Source organism: Magnolia sinica, chromosome 4 (assembly GCF_029962835.1).
Source record: "Magnolia sinica isolate HGM2019 chromosome 4, MsV1, whole genome shotgun sequence".
Lineage (NCBI taxonomy): Eukaryota > Viridiplantae > Streptophyta > Magnoliopsida > Magnoliales > Magnoliaceae > Magnolia > Magnolia sinica.
The window spans coordinates 37903812-37925370 of record NC_080576.1 but is presented as its reverse complement, the minus strand read 5'-3'; the positions used below and the strand labels follow the sequence as shown (position 1 = coordinate 37925370).

Sequence of the window (21559 nt, the reverse complement as noted above, 5' to 3'; positions counted from 1 at the left end):
TTTTATGGCATGAGACAAAAAATGACATATATATCAATCACAAGTTCACCACATTATAGGAAACAGTGTTGAATGAGCGTTTGACCATTAAAAACCTTTTAGGGTCATAAAAGTTTTGGATCAAGCTTATATTTGCTTTTTCCCTTCATCTGGGCCTGTATGACCTAATTAACAGATTAGATGTCAAATAAACAGTACAATGGGCCTTAGGAGGATTTTAATGGTAGATATCCAATCACTATTGTTTTCCTGTGGTGTGGTCCACCCAAGAATTATATCCCTCTTAATTTTTTTGACCTAAAATGATCTTTAAAAATGGATGAATGGAATGGATGAAACACATACATCATAGTGGGGCTCACATAGGACCGACCACCAGCGTAGCCAATCCTTTCCCCGGATTGCATACTGAGTTAATGACCCTATGTGGGCACACCATGACATGTGTGTTTTATTCACACCGTCCATCCATTTTCTCATCATTTTAAAGCATGATTATAAACATGAGTAGATCCAAATCTCAGGTGGACCACACCACAGGAAAACAGTGGTGATTGAACGCCAACCATTAAAAACTTTCCAGGACCCACTGTAATGTTTATTTTCCACCCAACATGTTGATAATGTCACGCAGACTTCGACGAAGGGAGAACGCAAATAGCATCTTGATTCAAAACTTTTGTAGCCCAGGAAGTCTTTAACGGTGGGCACGTTGAACAACCACTGTTTCCTATAGTGTGGTCCACCTGAGATTTAGATCTACCTCAGTTTTTGGTCAAAGTCATAAAATGAGCTGAAAAAATCGATGTACGGCTTGGATAAAGGTGTACATCATGGTGGGCCACGGAGCACAGACCATTAGCCACACCTACTTGGAGGGTCAGTATGCAATCTGCGTCTTCTCTCAGCGGCACACGTGGCAGAGTAACTTATCACAGTGGACCGTCCATCTTGTTTCGCCTAGTGTGAACAGAAACCGGTTCAAACAAATACATAGTTATTATAAACCTAGCTTTATGATCGTTTGTCTCCCGATTAACGGTACAAAACAAAGTAGTCAACAATCAAAGAAAGATAATAGAATGGGTTGTGGTTTATGAAAGTTAAGCCATCCATGATAGGCCCCACTGGATGAACAGACCAGATTGGCACAAGACCTGCCACGTGTGATGCGGAGAGATGGCTCGACTATGTTCCCGGTCTTCCAGCTCTACCGTACCATCTCCCGTTTATTGCAGATAGAGTATCAAAAAACTGGGCACATGCAGGCATGCAGCCAGCTGCATGATAACATAGTATACAATCCTGATTTCCTTGCGCGTGTGACATATACCTGATATGTGACCCGTTAAATTTCGTACCACTGGCGTTCCATTAATTTCCATATTGTGACCTACTTATTGAGTGGACGGTCCTGATCTTTCGGTATGAGATCTTCCTAGTACGGCAGCTTTTTCCAAGGAACAGATTTCTTAAATATTAGACATTGGTCGGAAAGGGAGGGATTTATGCTAAGATACCATGGTATCGGCTAAAGTGGATTAGACCTCCTATCTTCCACACGCATTATCTTCAAGCGCCAAACACAAACCCATCGCTTGTGCTAACCGGACTTCACATGCGAAAATGTGCATCAAATCCACTTCGTCCATCTTGCAACTAAAATCATTTTAACCGTGGATCCAAAAAATTTATATCTAATATTTATATTGGGAACAACATTATCTATGTAAAATTATCACTAAAATCTGTAATTTCATGTAGTATGGCCCACACGAGTTTTCTAATGGCCTGGTTTTTATGTTGAAACTTCATTATGCAGCGGCGGGTAGCAGGTAAGATGAATAGGTTGGATGGTGCATACACCCTACGTTAGACCATACACAAATTTGGAATATTTTAATGGTGGATGTCTCCATCCGAACTGTTCTTTGTAGTGTGGTCCATCTGAATTTTCCTTCAGCTCAAAATCTGACACGTGTGACAAACTCGGGAAGCCGCACCTGATGGACGAGATTATTTTATGTAGATAAACTCGTTGTCATCCCCATTTACGCGAGTCACGCTTTTCGATTCTCGTTGCGAAAGTTCCCACTTCCGATTAATTCGAGGAAAAGCAGTCAGAATAAAAGGAACAGTATGGTCTCCGCATGAGGTTGACGGAAATAACGGCAAGGAAGTTGCTCTGCTCACGCGCGTGAAGATACCTACCTGAAACGAGAGGGAAAGATCTAATACGAAGGGCTCCACTGGCAGCTTGGACTTCGAATGGAATCCAAATTATAATTATCATTAAAGCCTATTTGATTAGTTAATTCTAATTGTGTGTGAATAATAAAAGTAGATAGGTTAAGCTCTATAACTTAGTAACATAAAAATCCTATTTTGGAACTATGGGGTGCCATGAATTTGGAGGATTTGAAATCCCCTTGTTGTTTGGAAACATAAAATAACATTAGATTTTAAATCCCAACGGTTTCAAATCCCTTCAAAGAAGAGGCTTGAAATTCCCAATGAAAACTTGGATTATATTTAAAATCTTTTCAAGAGTTGCATGTGTAATATGCGTGTCACTGGACTATTAATTTATCAGACACATGACTCACTAATGATATCTTAAAATATTTAGATTATCAATTGCATTACTATAATTATTTTAATATGATGATCAATGTTATTTAAACATCATCTATGTAAATCAATAGTTAAAAATTATTGTTTAGTCACTTGAACGTGATCTTGTGCTCATAGCTATTTAAGATTTGAAATTTCATCATTTTTAGGTAAAGTGTATATTTCAGCAAGCTTATTATAACTATTGTGTCAAATATTACATATGTTCACTAATTAATAATATTAAAGTTGATTTAGTAAGTAAGTTTAAACCCGTGTAAATATATTATGTATAGTTAATTTTATGCTAAAGTTAATTCTAAATACAAATTGCCAAACACAATAATTTAGATTACAGAATCAAGTGCCCATATGTTTAGAGTGTAAAAGTAATAATTATAAAATATAATATTTATCTTCTTATCGAAGGTGACTAGAGACATCTACTACAAGATACTATTGTTGTAATACCTATTCTATATGTGGAGTCAATTTATCACAGACATATCTGTGGGCCCCACACAGCCAGGGTCAGATCATGGCTGTGCTTGGATACGAGTAAACACAAAAAAATAATAATAATAATAATAATAAAAGGAAAAAAAAAATAAAAATTAAAAAAAAAAAGAAAAGAAAAAAAAGAAAAAAAGAAAAAAAAAAGATGATGGCTGTCCTACGCGAGTCACACTTTCCCTTTGAAATTGGAAAGTTCCCAATTCTAGCCGATACGAAGTAGAGAAAGCAGGACCGAAAGGAGTAGCGGTACGGACTTAGAAGAAAGTAAAAGGAAAGGACGGAAGGAGTTCCTCTGCTCACACGCGTGCAATACCTACCCATACACACTCAATTACACATGCCAATATAGAAAACACGTGAGAGATCTGAGATTTCCATCTAGTATATCACAAGGCTGAGATGTTATTCTCCAAAAAATCAACCATTTTCACCCCTCAGGTGAGCCACGGCATACGAAAAGAAATGAATGGCTAGGAAAATACTGTGTCCCACTTGAGAAATGAAAATAAACGGTTTAGGCCACAACATCTAAAGAATGTGCATGGCCCATCCTATGGAAAGCTCATATCTACACACGTGTGACTTAATTGACATAAGTGCTTGCGTGTGTAGAGCATTGGCAGGGGCTCCGAACGCTCGGGAGACATGGTAAACGACAATCAACGAAGGAAGGAAGAAAGTAAAAGGTAAAAAACAGAAGAGAAGGTGACTCGAACAGACGCGACGTTCGCTCTCCACGAAATGCCTTTCTTAGTTCCTAAGCTACAACTCCCTACTCGTTATATTACTACCCCTCCAACAGAGAGACACACACACACACACACACACAGAGAGAGAGAGAGAGAGAGAGAGAGAGAGAGATTCTTCCCCAATTCAGGTGAGAGCGCGTCTAGAAATCAGTAGAGGCAATGGCAACAGAGAAAGCGGAGAATGGTTTGGTGTATTCCATCTTCTCTTGGTCCATCCAAGACGTACTCAACAACAATCTCCTCAGAGGACAGGTTGGATCTTCGTTTCTTGTAGCTTTCTTCCAGTTTACAAGTGCCGTTTTCTCTAATACTCGCCGCTCTTACGTGCCAACTCAATACACGTATAAAATATCCAAGCCGATTATCATACTGGGTTAGAAATTTTGGTGGGATCCGCTCATTCCATGGGCTGCATTTCGTACCGCTGGTGAATTTCTTTCATCTCTAGGTTTCGTTTTTATACGTGGTTACCACCTGATGTGCGGTCCCGCCTGATTTTTTGGATTCATGGCTTGGATTTCTCACAAATGTATGGTTTGGCAGGTGTCGCTGCGACTAGGTAGAAATTTAAACTGCTCAATTAAGTACTAGAATCATTTGATTATCAGAGTAACTGATTGGTGGACATTTTTTTGACAGCCTGAAATTATGTCATTTGAATTTATTCCAACAAACAAGTATCCAGAAGTCAGATGTTAGGATTGTTTAACCAATTTGATTTTTGGAATGAAAATATAGTTGGTTTGATTTGAGTTAACATGTTATGTATACCATTTCTAAGTAGAGCTGTACATTGAGCTGAGTCGAGCCAAGCTGTGCCAAGCTCAGCTCAGCTTCGCCCCACTCTAACCCCTGCTCAAGCTCAGCTTGGCTCGGCCTTCGAGCTCAACATGCTAGCTTGCCTTGGCATGATGGTTCGAGCCGAGACGAGCTTGGATTGAGTCGAGGCGAGCGAGCTGGTTGAGTCGAGGTGAGTTGAGTTTGGGTCGAGTCTAGTCGAGGCGAGCGAGCTAGTCGAGTTGAGCCATGCTATCTTTAGTAATGGCTAAAAGCCTAAAAACAAGATAAAAACGATACATGTAATTTAAAGAATAGTAAATCCAAAAGTATAATCCATTCAACACTATCAATATTTTAGAAACATATGTTTAACAAAATATAACAAATGTTAAACCAATAATTTAAAAGTGTAATCTATTCAACACTACCAATAACAACGTAGTATGAATAATTAACCTCCTTCAAACGGATGGAGGTATAGTTTCACTTAAACTCTCAATCTCATCCTCATTCTCATCATCAACATCAAAAGTGCTACTGCCCCAAATCGGCCACAATCAATCTTATGTACAAATAAGCGCTTCAATTGTTTTTTGTGCAAGAGAGTGTCGATACTTTCTCACGATCCTATTCCCTGTGTTAAATGCAGATTATGATGCCACCGTTGTTTTTAGGACTTCTTCACTAATCATGTATAAATATAAAGATAAGAAACACATGTGAGATTTGTTAAATTCGATTCCACAATCTAAATGCACAAATCTAATTGCATAATTCGATTCCACAAATCTAATGATTAGGGATTTCATCAAATCCCTAATTAGTGATTTGATAAAATCCCCTCACAAAATCAAATATCTTATTTGTTTTTTAATCATCGTCAATAATGTTGATGATCTTTACTCTTGCTCCGATGGTAGACTCTTAGGAGTTTCAACACCTGGTCAAGTGTTCGAGTACCCATAGGTGGTGAAATTCCACTAAGGCGTGAGTGTGTGGGGGAATGTGTGCGTGTGTTAAAAAGAAGAAGAAAAAAATGTTGACGATAACAAAAATGTCGACAATCTGACAATTATATCTTTGTATATTGCCTTAAATTAAAAAAGAAAAAAGAAAAAAAAAAGCAAGCGATATTAGATTAGATAGAGGGAACGAATAGAACCATACCTATGGAAGGAGAATCGAACAGAAAGATTCAGATAATGTGAAGGGAGAGTTGAGTTGAGAGCTACTTGCGTTACGGTGGCCGCTGTAGAGGGAACCTGCGTCGACTTTTAGGGTTTTGAAGGAGGGGTTTAAGTTCTTTTGTTTTTTTACTTTACTTTTTAAGTTTTTCTAAAATGTGCATTTTTCACTATTTAAAAGCATGCGTCATCATTGTTTTGAATCGAAATAAAATTAATAGTTTAAGTAACTTTTAAGTTACTTTTATTGCGTGAGTTTCACATCATGTAATAAAAGTGGTTCACCACCACTTTACGAACAAAAAATGTAATTAAAAGAAAACTAAAAATAAAAATAAATTGAATGAGATGGTTAGGGCAGCGGATTAGGTGTGCTTGGGCCTAGGCCTCACCCAAGATGGTGCAGCCTGTATTGTGGGGCCCACCATGATCTATGTATTCTATATCCACGTTGTCCATCCATTTTTCCAAAATGTTTTAGGGCATGAGCCCAAAAATGTAGAACATCCAAATCTCAGGTGGACCATACAACAACAATGATTGAATGCCATACTATTAAAAACTTCCTAGGGCCCACATTAATGTTTCCATAATGTTTATTTGTCATCCAACTTGTTGCTAAGGTCACATAAACATGGATGAAGGGGAAAAGGAAATATCAGCTTGATCCAAAACTTTTGTGGCCCATTTATGGTCAACCACCATTGTTTCCTATGATAAGGTCCACTTGAGAATTGGTTCCACTTCACTTTTATCTTCATGTCGTAAAAGGATCTTTTAAAACAGATGGAATATATAAATCAAGGTGGGGGCCACCATCTTAGGTGAGGCCGAGGCTGCACCTAATTCACTCTTGATTGTTAGATGGTTGGATGCATGGCTGGGATGGATGGTTGGATGGATGTTTGGATGGATAAATAGGGTGGATGGATGGATGTTTGGATGATTGGATGGGATGGATGGGTTGGTTGGATGGATGTTTGGATGGATAGATGGAATTGAGGGATGGGTTGGTTGGATGGATGTTTGGATGGATAGTTGGAATTGATGGATGGATGGATGGATGTATGGGTGATTGGATGAAATGATTAGATGGACAGATTGTTGGATGATTTGATGCGATGGATGGATGGATGGGATGGTTGGATGGATATATGGGATGGATGTATGGATGTTTGGATGATTTGAAGTCATGGATGGATGGATGGTTTGCTGGATGAATGTTTGGATGATTAGATGATTTGATGGGATGGATGGATAGATGAATGTTTGGATGATTGGGTGGGATGGTTGGATGGATCTTTGGATTATTGGATGGGATGGTTGGATGGTTGAATGGATGGTTGGATGGATAGAGATGGGATGGATGGATATGATGGTTGGGTGATTGGATGGTTGGATTGATGGGATGGATGGTTGGATCATCATGCATATGTATTTTGTTTATAAATTATATGCTTATTTATGCATGGCTGTAAAATGTATGAATGCATTATGCTTGTTAATTGTTTTAATGAGATTTGAGTGATTGTTGTGCTACTATTGGACTGATATCTTATGATAACACATGCTTTTAGGCCCTAATTAAATAGAAACTTATTATGTATGCATTCTTTTTACAATTTTTTGATTCCTAAACACGTAAATATGCGTATTTAGGCATCTCTTGAAGTTTCATTGAAAAATTACATCGCTTTCCCATGTTTTCACCGCATTTTTGGTTATTAGTAATATTAACGGCGATAATAATATTATATCTTTATCTCTAGCCAACGAAACTTGCAACGATACCTACAACTCGAACACTAGATATAACACGTGCACATATAGAAGTCGAGTTCGGCAGGCTAGGTTGGGTTGGGCCAAAATGACTTGAGCCCAATCTTGATGTGAAAGTTGATAGGGCCATTCATGTGAGGCCTAAGCCCTTATAAATTGAGGTCCCATAACTTGCAATTATCGAATTTTGCTTGTTTTGCAATAAATTTATTTTACTTTTCTTGTTTTTCAATAAAATTATTTTACTTTGCCAAAAGGAATAAAAAGAAAAAAGAAGCAATTATGCTAGTTTCAAGTGGATTTGACAGGCATGCTACCTCTGCATTGTAGATACCCAGAAACATTGATGATTTTCATCATTTTCTCTTAAGATATTTTTCTGAATGTCCACAATTCATTTTACTTTGTGCATCTAAACACAATTTTTTAGTTGTTATGCCTTTTTATGATGATGCCTTGAATGACCTTTTAGTGTCCTTGTCAAAGTTTGAGAATTTTCATCTTTGTATGGAACTTTTCATTTCTATGTTTTTTTTTTTGTTTTTTTGTTTTTTTTATTTTTTATTTTTTATTTTTATAGAGGTTATTACCGCCTTATTTCTCCCTTGGTTTCTTTGATGGTTATATGTAAATTGTTGGGATTTTTCTTCATTTTTTATTTTTTATTTACGCATGCACCCTCACCCCCACACACCACAATGGGTACTTGAACCCATGACCTTAGTGTTGAAACTCTTGTGAGTCTACCACTAAGCCATGAGTAGGGACCCATGTTACATCTGTAGTTATTAAGGATAGAATGACACAATTATAAATGACTAGGAGCTGAAACACGAAAATCGGCTGCCCACACTAAGTCAACCACACACTATGGGAAGATGATGTAATTCATTTACTTGATTTGACAAGGGTGATGGTAGCTAGTGAACACACTGGCAATCAAGCATGTGAGCGGGTTCACCCTTTTCCCCTCTTGTCTCACTCTATTGCACAGGCACATGATACACACTCTTTCTTCTTTTCTTGTCTCTACTTCTCTTCCCTTCTCTCTCCCCGCTTTCTTCTCTTCTCTCCCCTCTTGTTGCCTTGCCGCTTTTGGTGGGCCCCAGCTAGGGGTTGCCCCCTAACACGTGTCCAACACATCTGTCCAACATAAACAACAATCGAAGCCTGTTGGATTGGTGGAATAAAAAAGAAATTGAAGAAATTTCCTCATTTGTGACGGTTTTCCTTGTTTTCAAACTGACAAGAGGACTGAGGAATTCAATTCCCTTTTCCTTAGATTTCCTTGAAAAAGGACCATTTCCTTTACCTCTCTCATAATTGAAGAAAAAGAATCCTTTTTATTTTCCATAGTTTTCCCAGATGTGATGTTTTCCTTTGTCTACCTTTGGATTTCCACAATCCGACTTAGAGTGCACCAATGGTGCATTGGGTTCTCTATCGAATCAAATTGCAATTTCTGCTCTATTGAAGAGGAAATAACCATGTTTCTATTTCCTTGGCATTTGTGTAGATATTTTGCTACTTTGAAGTTGGAGTTGACAGGTAAAGCAACTGCAGTTTTGGAGTTAATAGGAACATCATTAAACTAGTAATTTGCTCTTCACTGAATTGAATGCTTAAGATAATATTTGTTTGTGCATCCAGACACATATAAGAACTCTCAAGCAAATTGCTAAGTAGATTAAGAGAAACATAACAAAGTTTTGCGCTTTAAAACAGCATTATTCATCTTTGACCATGTTTCTCTCAACTCACTCTTCATCTTATCATGAACTTGAAATATCTTGAATTGCTCTATATGTGGTGAATCAATGTGCCATTGACTTCTATGTGTTTTCTACTTTCATATGAAATTTCAGATAGCCACTTGTTTTTGCAGGTGAGAAAGATCCCAGATACATTTCAATCCGTACAGCAGTATTATGGATCGTTCATTTTTCATTTGATCGAGGAAACACGGTCTGACTTGCATTCGAGTATGTGGGTTCTCTCTAAAGCACCAGTCTATAGAATACGATCGGTTGGGTTATCTGATTCGAAGGAGTCAGTATATGGCATTTCCATGGAACCTTTCAGAAATGTTTCGGATAAGGGAGGAAAAGAAACTTCTGGTCCAAAGAACGGAGATATCTTTGCTTTGTGTGATGTGGTACCTTCAAGAGTTGCTGATCTACACTGTGATGGAAGATCCTACATGCTTGGTTTCGTTACTAAGAATGAAGATGCTGAAAGTGGCCCACCATTTGAAATTCGAGCCAAAGTATCGAAGGATGTAGTGGCTCCAAAAGGAAAGGAGAAATCTCTTTTCGCTGTTTTCTTGATCAATATAACGACGAACAATCGTATCTGGACAGCCTTGCATGCGACTCGTAGAAATTCTGATGTCGTAAAGGAAGCATTATGCACCAATTCTTTGGTATGCGACATCCCTTGATATTTGCTTTTTCATACATTTGATACATTGGCCATGTTCTGTCGCATACATACCTCATTTTCTTTGAAAGGAGAAATGAATTTTTTGTTTCTTTTTTCAAATACACACTTATAGAGTTTAAACTTACCTAGGTCACCATGGAAGGGTGATGTGCCAAAAGTCTCCTAGATTGGAAGATATTATGCCTTTCATCTGTGGTTTAATTCTCATTTAATGTGGACGATTATCCCTTTTTTCTTTTTCTTTTTCTTGACTGTTCATTTGTAGGCCAATGATTAAGGCATTATAACCTACCATTTGGCAGATTTGGAGCCATAGTTTAAAAATGCGAAAACACAACTCAACTCAAAACCTAGTTGGGTCAAGTTGATTCAAAAACTCAGGTCAATTTTGGAAACTCATATGAATTTTTCTGTGTTTTTCAATATTATTGATTATTTAAAGTATACATACTATAAAATATTTCAAACCTCTATACATACTGTAAAATATACATACTATAAATATATATATATATATATATATATATATATATATATATATATATATATATATATATATATATATATTGTCAAGTCATGTTAAGCCGAGTTGAGTTTTGTTGAGACTTGCAGAATTTTTTTCCCCAAGTACAAGTTGGGGTTTTCTTGAATTTTGACAGAGTTATGACCAGATTGGGTTTTTCTTGAGTCCTGGTGAAATCTGGTCCAGTCGAGTCAACTTGGGTGAGTCTAGTTTAGTTTTGAGTTTTTAGAGTATAGTTGGAGGAACCCCCAATCCATAGCGGGTCCATTTATGGAAATCCTACAACTAAGCAACCGATACTTTTTCTCTAAAGAAGAAGAACAATAGAAAGTTATCCATGTCATTTTCCATTTTCATGTCACCCAGAAGCTTCACTTCAGTGATTAACCTGTTTCTGTGTTTTGTTCTTTACACAGGTTGGGAGAAGTTGCATAAAATGTTCATCTGGAGAATCTGGACGGAAAACCCAAGATCTGTTGCAAAAAATGCGAACATGTTTATGCTCATTTGATCTCAATGAGTCACAGATCAGAGCTGTATTGAGTTCTATCGCAGCAAAGCAATGCAAGCATAGGAATTCGATTCAACTAATATGGGGCCCACCAGGGACCGGAAAGACTAATACAGTCAGTAAAATGCTACAGGCACTTCTAGCATTGAAATGCAGAACAGTTACGTGTACACCGACGAATGTCGCACTCTTAGAAGTGGCCTCGCGTCTCCTGAGGGCGTTGAGAGAGCCATGTACTGCTGACCTATGCCCATTGGGAGACATAGTTTTAATGGGAAATAAGGAACGGATGAACATTACTGATGATCTTGAAGACATTTTTCTCAATAACCGCATTGATAGACTTTTGGAGTGCTTTGCACTACTATCAGGGTGGAGACATAAGCTAGTATCAGTGATACAATTTCTTGAAGATTGTGTTCCACATTATGAAATCTATTTGAAAAATGAGAAGGCAAAGGAGGATGAGATAGGTCGGGATACCTTGACGTTTCAGGAGTTTGTCAGGAGCCGTTTTTGTGCCACTGCGAAGTCATTGAAGAATTGTATAAGAAGCTTTTGTACTCACTTACCTTCATCTTCACTTTCAAAAGATAACTTCAAAAAAATGGTTTCAGCTTTCAAGTTGATTGAATCTTTTGAAAGCTTGTTACATGTGGAAAATGTCAGTGGCAAGAAGCTCAAGAAACTATTCAATCAGCATGAAGGAGACAACGATTTTTGCAAGGCCCGAAATGACTGTCTTCGTGTTCTAAGAGATCTTAAGGAAAATTTTCAGATTCCCCAATTTCTTGAAAAAGATTTGATTCGAAAATTTTGCTTGAAAAGTGCTACCCTCATTTTTTGCACGGCTTCTAGTTCATCTTCATTGCATTTTAAAGAGAATGAACCGTTTGAGCTGGTGGTTATCGATGAAGCTGCTCAGTTGAAAGAATGCGAGTCGTTGATTCCATTACAACTACCGGGTATACGGCATGCTATTCTTATTGGTGACGAGTGCCAATTGCCTGCATTTGTTAAAAGCAAGGTTTGTATTTGGTCCTCTGTTGGGTCTTATTTGCATATTACGTCTTCTGTACAAGTGGGCCAATGGTTGGGTGTTTGAGACTGCTGATCTGATGAGCCCTGTAGTGGATGGTCCACACCCAAAAAGTCTTCTTTTGTATTGATAGTTCCTCATGACATACTTTTGTTGCTGATATAATTTTTCTTTGTATTTTTTTAAAAAAAATATTTTACACTCTTTTAGGTTTCTGAGGAAGCTGGCTTTGGAAGAAGCCTCTTTGAGAGGTTGAGTTCATTGGGACATCCGAAGCACCTTCTCAACGTGCAGTACCGAATGCATCCTTCCATTAATACTTTCCCAAATGCCAAGTTTTATGGGAAAAAGATTTCTGATGCTCCAAGCATCAAGCATAAAGATCATGAAAGGAGGTACCTTTCACAACGTATGTACGGTTCATATTCATTTATTGATATTGACGATGGAAGGGAGATGGTCGATGAAGGTCATAGTCTAAAGAATATGTTTGAGGTGGCTGCAGTTTTGCAGATATTGAGAAACCTTTTCAAAGGTATGTGCTATTGAAATCAGTTGATTATTATCCTCTGCAGTTTGATTTTAATAGGAAATATTTCATCTTGCGGGTTATGAATATGCAAATTCGCTTCTGTTATGTTTGTGTTTGATGTATCATTTATTTTATGGAATTTTTTATTACATGTGTGGCCCACCAAGTGTGCCAGCTGGATTTTGGGCCAGGTCATCTAGAAGGTGGGACCCTCCTTCTGCATATATGCTTTTCAAAATGATATTTAGATCATCTTTTTAGAGATTGTAGTCACAGTCTAGTGATCGTTACTTCTGATTCCTTGGTCACATTCGGTAACTGGGTGCCCCTTTTTAATCTTTGAGATTTCAATCATGTGTGGCTTGACCTCCTCATTATAATCATTGAGGAAATAGGGACAGTTGAAATGCTTTAATCTCTGGCTATACGATGAGAGAACTGGATCTAGTGCACTCCTCCCTCGTGCCTGTATGGGAAGTTGCATGACCTGGACATGTGCAAATAGCATCCTGTTCAGGATAAGCGACAGATGAAGGAATTATATACTTGTCATTAGCTATACATATTGCATACATTTTACTTTTGGTTGTGGGATGTCAACCACAATTTGGTTAATGGCTATGCATTTGCTCATGCATTGAGTAATTCTTTGGCACTCTTAAGGATGCATTTTTCATTTCTTTAGTAATGTCATGAATGGTTTGGCTTTGATTTTTCTTTTACAGAATACGTTGCTTTGCGTCAGAGGGTTAGTGTTGGTGTCGTGTCACCCTATACAGCTCAAATTGTCGCAATTCAAGAAAGAATTGGAAAAACATATGAAACACATGAGGACTTTGTTGTGAATGTCAAGTCCATCGACGGGTTTCAAGGTGGTGAAGAGGATGTGATCATAATTTCTACTGTCAGATCAAACAGTGAAGGAAAAGTAGGCTTCCTTTCCAAGACTCAACGGACAAATGTGGCTTTGACCAGGGCCAGGTATGCTTATCTTACTTGCACTTATAAGTCCTTTTATTAAGCTTGTTTGGACTTTGGATATACTACTGACTTATATTATGATTATTAAGTTTCTACAAAGCAGAATGTCCTAAGTATAGTTAATCTTTACCTTATCTAGAGTGGGGAGTTCGAGATAAAATTAAGTTTAAGTGGGAAAATATCAACTGAAATCATCGTGATTGTTTGTCAACATCTTAGGGCCTTTTTGGTAGACGCCTAAAAATGAGTTCATTTCATTTTATTTAATCATAATTATGTATTAGAGATCATGATTTTTGGTTATCAAGATTATTTTTAATCCTTAATGAAAAGAACTGTGATTTCTAATACATGATTATGATTAACTAAAATGAGATTTACTCATTTTTATGTCTACCAAAGAGGCCCTTAAGCCTTTCTTCCAGATTGGCAGAAGTTTTACAAGCAGCTACCCACCTGGTGTCAACCTTCATCTTTTTATTGGGCTCTTTTAAGGGCTCACATTGACATCACTCACATTCCAACATGGTCCCGCCCAGTATTTCCCTAGGCCCAATTCATTAGACGTGGGCCCCAAAGGGTGTGCAAGCAAAGTAGGAAAAATATATTTCTAATTTTAAAAAAAAATGTTACCATTCACTTCAGCTTGTAGCAATTTAATCATTGGAATCCAGCTCAATTGTACATCCAAATGCAACATAGAGGTCACTTATGTACTACATCTTCTTTTTTCTTTTTTTCTTTTTTTCTTTTTTTTTTAAATTGTAGGCACTGCCTTTGGATTTTGGGGAATGCGCGGACTTTAATTGATAGTGGTACTATCTGGAAGGAAATTGTCCTTGATGCGAAGCAGCGAGGATGCTTCTTTAATGCCAAGGATGATGTGAGTTTGGCCGAAGCAGTCATCTGTCCTGACATGCTTGGGGAGGACTTATCAAGAAGTTTTGCTTCTCTCAATCTTGGCAATGCACATGGTGGTTCAGCCCAACGGTTAAGGTAGGTTGTTATTCTACATTTGAGAATTGTTTATATGCTTTTTGTGATGAGGACATCACGTCACGTATACCCTTATGTACGTATCAGAGGAGGAGGCGGGCTGCGCCGATTTTCCTGTGGCTAGGCGAGTACCCGTAATTGTGATGAAGACCCCACGTGCATGTGCGAGCATCTGGAAGACCCCACACTGGATGCACATATGTTGCTTTATGGAGTGATCCAGACCGTTGGATTGGAGGGACGCGACGATCGAGCCATTGGATCGCACGGATCACATTATCGGGCCATCGATTATTGATAGTCCACATCAATTTTAGACTTTATCATATTTTAGGATTTAGTTTTTGATTATTTTATATTTGGACACATTATGAGTGTTTTAGTTGATTTTATTTAGACTAGTGTTATTTTCGTTAAAGTTCATAACACGGGGGGATTTTTGTAAATTTTGAAACTTCTTAGATCTATAAAAAGAGGAGGGCGTGTGACCTCTCTACATTGAATTTCATGATTAAAGTTTTTTTATTTTTTATTTTTTTAAAAAAAAAAAGAGAAAAAAAGAAAAAGAAAAAGAGAAAAGCTCTTGCTTTATTTTCTCATCTTTATGCGATTTGAAGATACTTCCATGCGATTTGGAATGAAGATTGGTGTGAGGCTAATCTTCATCAATAGAGGTGCGAGGTCTCCATCTATCCTCACACCATCTTCTTATTTCTTCCATATCCAGGTATTTTCTTCAGATTCTTAATTTTCCCATCACAAATCTTCGTCTTCTCGCAAACCCAACTTTTCCATACCCATCCCCAATCCAAACTCTAACCGACCTAAACCCATCCTCCCATGCCACACGTGTGACCGTACGACCATAGGTATGAAACCCACCTGCTCCTTTTGGTTTCTCACCATCATTATATCAAAACCCCCTTCTTCCATCCCCGAAACCCTAACCCTAAACCTAAATTTCCTACTTTTTCAAATTACTAGAACCCTAATTTTCACCCTAGGCTGTATTAGGTTTCTTATTTTGAAATTAGACTATATCCTATTCTAATTAGATGTCCCTACATCCATTAGATCCTAGTTTCTTTTTATTTTAATGATCTTGAGTTACGATATTAGTAGCTTAGGCTAGGATTATGCATGGTGTTTTTTTTTTTTTTTTTTTTTTTTTTTTTTTTAAAATTTAAATTTTCATGATATTTGTGATGATTATAGTGATGTTTGTGTTTTTTTAATTAAATATCTTAATTCGGCTATTTGATCTCACATGTTACTCAGTTCATGCATCGGTCCTACATCACTTTGTCCCTTAAAAGAAGAGTTGGGAACATGTACTGATGCAGGGACATGTGATGACCTAATCCTAGATGCATGTATAATCAAGTTAAAGAATGTTCAAGTAAATACACAAATCAACTAACCCTTTCCAATCAAAGGGAATATGTAAATTTCAACACGAAAATGAGGTCATTCCGTCAGGATCATGCCCCTTAGCATAAAATCGCGTAAACAGTAAAAAGGGAGGATCTAGGGATATGAGGATATCCCAGATCTGGCATTAGGTAGTCCACGGTCAAGTTTGGATTTGATTCTACTGACTAAGTATCCCTCTTTTCCGTTCAAACTAGAAAATGGGTATCCAGAGAGGAACGAAAAGGGTGAAGAATGAAGGGTTCGAGATGAAGAAAGTACGGGCTCTTTTATCATCAAAAGAAAGGAGGACGATTCTTACATTTTCTTGCACCTCAAAGATCTAAAAAAAAAGAAACCTGAAATCAGGGTGGAATCCTCAACACCCAAGGGCCAATCTTGAAACTCTAATCTCTTAAATAAAGAGGAAGAAAAGAGACGAATTTCTATTCATTCAATAATAATGAAAATAGGATTTCTCACAACGTATATATAAGCTATGGAAAAAGTAAAAGTGCACTGAAGTCTCTGAAAACAAGAAAAATAATAAAAAAACAAAAAAATAAAGAAAATGCAATAAGCACCTGAAACAAGGGAAAAAAACAAAAACACATAAAACTAAAACACCCGTGTGGTAGGGTGTGAAATCCGATCCATGGATCTATGGTCAGGGTGCGGTCATGCCGCTCCTGCACTCGTAGCGCATCAGAAAATGGGTCCGATGGACCCAACGTCCATCCACATTAACTCCTCCGCTCCGGTACTCTGTCGGAGACGCCTCCTCCTCTGGTACACTCTAAAGGGTGCACCATTGATGTCCGCATCATGTGCAATCCATAATCGTGTTATCCGGATGTTCTATCTCTCCATACCATAGATGTCCCAGATATCATGCAGATTGGAAGATACTAACTCTTAAATCTTTGGACTTCATTCCATTTGAATGTGGCCGTTTGTCGTACAATAATTATAGTATTAGGATCTTGTAACTGTTGTGACTTTTGGGGCATCAACATCCGTGGGTGTGCCCATCAGATCCACATTCTGGATAGCTGAAACATGGTCCCAAACAAACAGAGTACTGCATGTCAGAAAGTTGTGTATTTACCAACAATCAGTTCCCTGCATTTCTTCTTTGAATTTCATCTTATGTTGGAAGTTTTGCTTATTCATGGTGGCTACATCTTAACATAATCCTATTAACAAAAACTGTGAGAACAGAGATTCCAAGAATAGCTTCAGGACAAAAGCAGGTTCTGTGCGAAGTATTGGTGGTCAACCAATGAGTGCCTCTACTCAGTTGAAGCCTGAAACAAACAATAAAGCAAAAGTTGTTGCGCCCGACGGGCATTTTATTGCAGGGGTTGGAGGTCATGGTCCTAAACATGTCAGTAATCGTCTAAGGTTAGTAAGATTGTTTTCATTTGCTCTCCTGTCTATATTTTTAGATGCTAATCTATTTTATGGTTTTCACTACATGGTTACCAACTATAATTTCAATGGTTTCACCATGAATTACCATGATGCACTTGATTTTGAGATTATTGCTGAAACACCACACCTTTTGGCAGACAAAAATTACCCAGCTGACTCTACAACCAAGTTAATTGCAGCCATGTGCTGGTGTTTGATTTTGCTTATTTTCATATCTTAATGCTTTCACCCAAATGGCACAGATACACATTTCTGGATTCATTAAGCCAAACCCAAATAGCATGGACAAGGCTATGATGATCATTGAACATGCTGGATACCAAAATGACTAGAATTATACTAATACGTATATTTAATTTTTCCCTTCCATTATTAAATCATAAATGTATTTGAGGTCAAAATAGGCTGAATTTCACTTGCGGGGACCTTTCGATGCAATGCCATTACTGTCTTGCATTTTTGCGAATACTCTCGTAAAATTGTTTATTTTATTGTAGGGATGAGATTTTACATCTTAAGAATCCCAAAAGAACTAATCCCATAGAGGAATTATCAAGTAACTTAGCTTCGCTCAATCTTGGGGAGGAACATGGTGATTCAGCCACAGTTTTGAGGTGAAGCAACATTTGAGTTGTTCTTTTTGTATTGAAGTTGTTCAGATTTTTCATTTTTCATTGCTACTCATTGCAATCCCATTAACGCATAATGCCCAACAATAGATAAGGATTGAAGGCGAAAAGTATTGATAACTCTATAGTTTGCACTGAACCCACTTTTGTACATATGATACAAGCAATAGGTTTTAACATGTTTTATCCATGTATTGCATACAGCCAATAACAGTTTTTAGGGTTTCTGTTTGTTTGTTTTGACTAATTTTTTATGGTTTTGACATGAATTAACGAGATGCTGTTGTTTTCGGAAATGGTGATATGCCACTCTTCTCAGAAAACAGAATTCATTTTGCATCCCTGCATTGCTTGCTCCCCCCACGTGTCTCTGAATGAGACCCACATGCATCCATGGTTGGACAATCACAACCGTCCATTTCTGGGATAAACCATGTTGCTGGGAACTAGTGTGTATGGGCCAAGGTTCAAATCATGATGGAAAGATGATACCAATGATTGACTGGTGACATTAAATGAACGAATGAAAGCAATAACAGTCAATGGTCCACACTCAGTATGGTCAGAATCATTGTCTTAGTTTGACATTTTTAGCATGGCCTTGATATCATCCGACTATGGCTTCATGTGGGCCCAGAGAGAGAGAGAGAGAGAGAGAGAGTCAGGGCATGCAAGAAAGCTTTAATGCAATGAATTTGAAATGTATGTGCTTTCAAATGCTGCAATTCGCAATGATTTCAGTTCTGTTGGTGGCTCTTTGTTTTTGAATGTACAGAGATTCTAAGAAAAGCTCAAAGTCAAAAGCAAGTTCATTGAAAGGGAGTAGTAATTCTCAACCTATAACTACCAGCACAAGTATCGAGTCTCAAAAGAAGAGTAAAGAAGGAGATTCTAAGAAAATCTCAAAGTTGAAAGCACGTTCATTGAAAGGGACTGGTAATTCTTGACCTGTGAATACTAGCATTAGTATCGACTCCCAAAAGAAGAGTAAAGAAGGAGTTCTAAGAAAGGCTGAGAGTTGAAAGCAAGTTCATCAAAAAGTAGTGGTTATTCTCTAACTATGAATGCTAGCACTAGTATCGACTCCCATAAGAAGAGTAAAGGAGCAGCTGTTGGGGGAAGCAATCATGCAGACAAGCCTGATGGAGTTAATGTGCAGGTGCTCAATGAAGTAGTTCATGTGTGCTTGTGTTTGATTGTGAATTGTTTGATTTAATCAAGAAGAAATGTCACAATACTAGCAAATATATTATAGCATTCACTGGAATGTAGCAAACAAATTGCATGATGTTTCCTTCCATTCCACTTGAAAGCAACGTAATTGCACCTCTACCATCACTATGATCAAGTTAGATCAGGTTGAGAGTAGTTCAATCTGGTCTAGATAGCAACCCCTGGATCTGGAGTTCAGATCTGAGTTAGACAAAAAGTCAAGTCGGGTCTTTCTTGGGTTTGCAACAAGAGCATCCAGACGAAACTCATATATCCATGGCTTGGTTTTGTATTGGGTCTAAGTTAAGTTGGTCTAATTTCTAATTTCCTATTTAATATATGTTGATGCGCATTCTGTCATGCTCTCCAATTGTGGAGTATTATGTCACATACCCATACAAAGTTAACCACCAAGGGATACTTGACTATAAGGCGAGCATTCAATCCAACAACTCTCTATTTGCTCTTCTTTACTATTGAGTATTACTAGCACATGCGGATATGAATATTGATGAAAACAAGTACAAATGGGTGAGAAAAAAAAGAAGAAGAAGAAGCAAACAATATGGTGGATTGGATTGATTATTAATAGTAGTCTTTCTGTCGTTCTTTAAAACCTTTTCTTTAATCAAATATCCTCTTTTGACTTTCAACAGCAGAAACCACACTACATCCAAATTGAGAAGCTTTTGACTCAACTTTATGTTCTAGATGATGGGCTAAGTATTTAATAGTCTAAATTGTTTTGTTGTGTTTTAAAATATCTTTGATGTGGGACTAAAGAGTCTAGCAGAGATTTAAATATCGCTATAATTTTCTATTTTCTGGTAAGTTGTATCCTCTTGTTTTAGATAATGGGCTAAATATTTAAAAGTTTGAATTGCTTCATTGTGATTTAAAATGTCTTTGATGTGGGATCAAGAATCTGGCACAAATCGAAACATAGTTATGATTTTCTAATGTTTGTTAAGTAACAGCCTACATTCCGCAACTCCATCATCATCTATTTCATATTTCTAATGTGGTCCTTGATGGGGCATCCAACTGGTATCCTATAGCCGAATTCCATTTGCATCGTTGGAATCTTGGCATCTGATATTTTGGAATAAGACTCGATCAGGGCATCCCAAATTTCCTTTAGCATTCTTTAGATTTCGTACATGGGGATCAAATCTTTGTGCAGAGAGCTAATAAGGATATTTCTAGCTGCTCTATTGTTTTTCTTCCATTTCCTATACCTTTTCTCTTTGAGTCATTTATATTTGCAATTTTCTCTTGTTGCATTTTTTTCCCCTTAATTTTGAGCATTAAATAACATGTATTTTATTTTATTTTTATTTTTATTTTTTTAAAAAATTTGTATAGCCTGCATTGATTTGGCCCAAATTTTGAACTGGCTTGGCCCTTCAAGTTGTGCTTCTTTGGCTCAGCTTGGGCCTAGTCCGGCCCATTGACTGTTGTACATGTTTGTGCATGGACATGTTACGTTTTTGCAGGACTTGCTTTTTCTAACATGTATCTTTTGGGCTGTTTTGGTGCAGGAATTGGTGTTCATAACTCTAAACAGGCAGGTTTTTGGCAAAGGTTAGTTGGGTTGTATTAAATATACTAATAATGCTCATTCATGTATTGTTTTCTGATCGAGTCAAGTCATTTAAAAGGTGGAATGCACCTTAAGAACAGCGTCAACGTCCTATACATGTCATTCTCTATTTATAGTTTATTCATGTGACAATTGATGCATGCAGGAAAAGTACATAGGCCACTCCCGCAATAGCTCTCATCTGCGACCAAACAATCTATATGGCTAATGCATCTTCGGAGTATATGGTTAGTTGTAATGGTGTAAAATTTGTTTATATGCATAGGAATTAGAAGAAATGTTAGAGATATATATATATATATATATATATATATACTTGTGAGACCAAAGCAAATTGTCAGGAATACTACCAGTGGAAAAAATCATTTACTTGCCCCCTTTTTTTTGTAATTTATTTCATATACCTATGCCTTTCAAGTAATTGCATTTTCCAATTCCTATGCCATTTCATATAAATAGGAATTGGAAATGAAATTTGTTGTTAATATTGTGAGACCATAGCATATGTTGCTATGTAAATTGCCAGGTGCACTACAAGTGAAAAAAAGAGAGGAGCATTTTCATGCTCTTTTGTTTTTTTGTTTTTTTGTTTTTTTTTGGGGGTGTATTTTATTTCAAGTAATTTG

General features: G+C 37.3%; 1 protein-coding gene across 7 annotated transcripts; it reads left to right on the top strand.

Annotated features, from left to right (window-relative positions):
- Positions 1-3441: 3441 nt before the first annotated feature.
- LOC131243037 (helicase sen1-like) lies at positions 3442-21193 on the top strand. Of its 7 annotated transcripts, XM_058242093.1 has the most exons (11): positions 3904-4130; positions 9507-10043; positions 11003-12124; positions 12347-12671; positions 13394-13649; positions 14418-14645; positions 17277-17459; positions 17987-18103; positions 18894-19277; positions 20872-20914; positions 21079-21176. In XM_058242093.1, exons 1-9 carry the CDS (start codon positions 4038-4040, stop codon positions 19063-19065), a joined length of 3033 nt encoding a protein of 1010 aa, XP_058098076.1. In that variant the 5' UTR covers positions 3904-4037; the 3' UTR covers positions 19066-19277; positions 20872-20914; positions 21079-21176. The 7 variants fall into 7 exon arrangements, with proteins under 7 accessions (XP_058098080.1, XP_058098081.1, XP_058098077.1 ...); XM_058242097.1 differs by lacking the exon at positions 14418-14645 and having other exon boundaries at positions 3442-4130; positions 21079-21180; XM_058242094.1 differs by lacking the exon at positions 17987-18103 and having other exon boundaries at positions 3446-4130; positions 21079-21179.
- Positions 21194-21559: the final 366 nt, after the last annotated feature.

What these genes read in the sequence shown, in the direction of transcription:
- LOC131243037 (XM_058242093.1), top strand. Translation starts at nt 4,038, where the DNA reads ATGGCAACAGAGAAAGCGGAGAATGGTTTGGTGTATTCCATCTTCTCT. An exon ending in CTGCATTTGTTAAAAGCAAG is followed by an intron (nt 12,125 to 12,346) that starts GTTTGTATTTGG and finishes ACACTCTTTTAG; the next exon opens with GTTTCTGAGGAAGCTGGCTT. An exon ending in CATGTCAGTAATCGTCTAAG is followed by an intron (nt 17,460 to 17,986) that starts GTTAGTAAGATT and finishes ATTTTATTGTAG; the next exon opens with GGATGAGATTTTACATCTTA.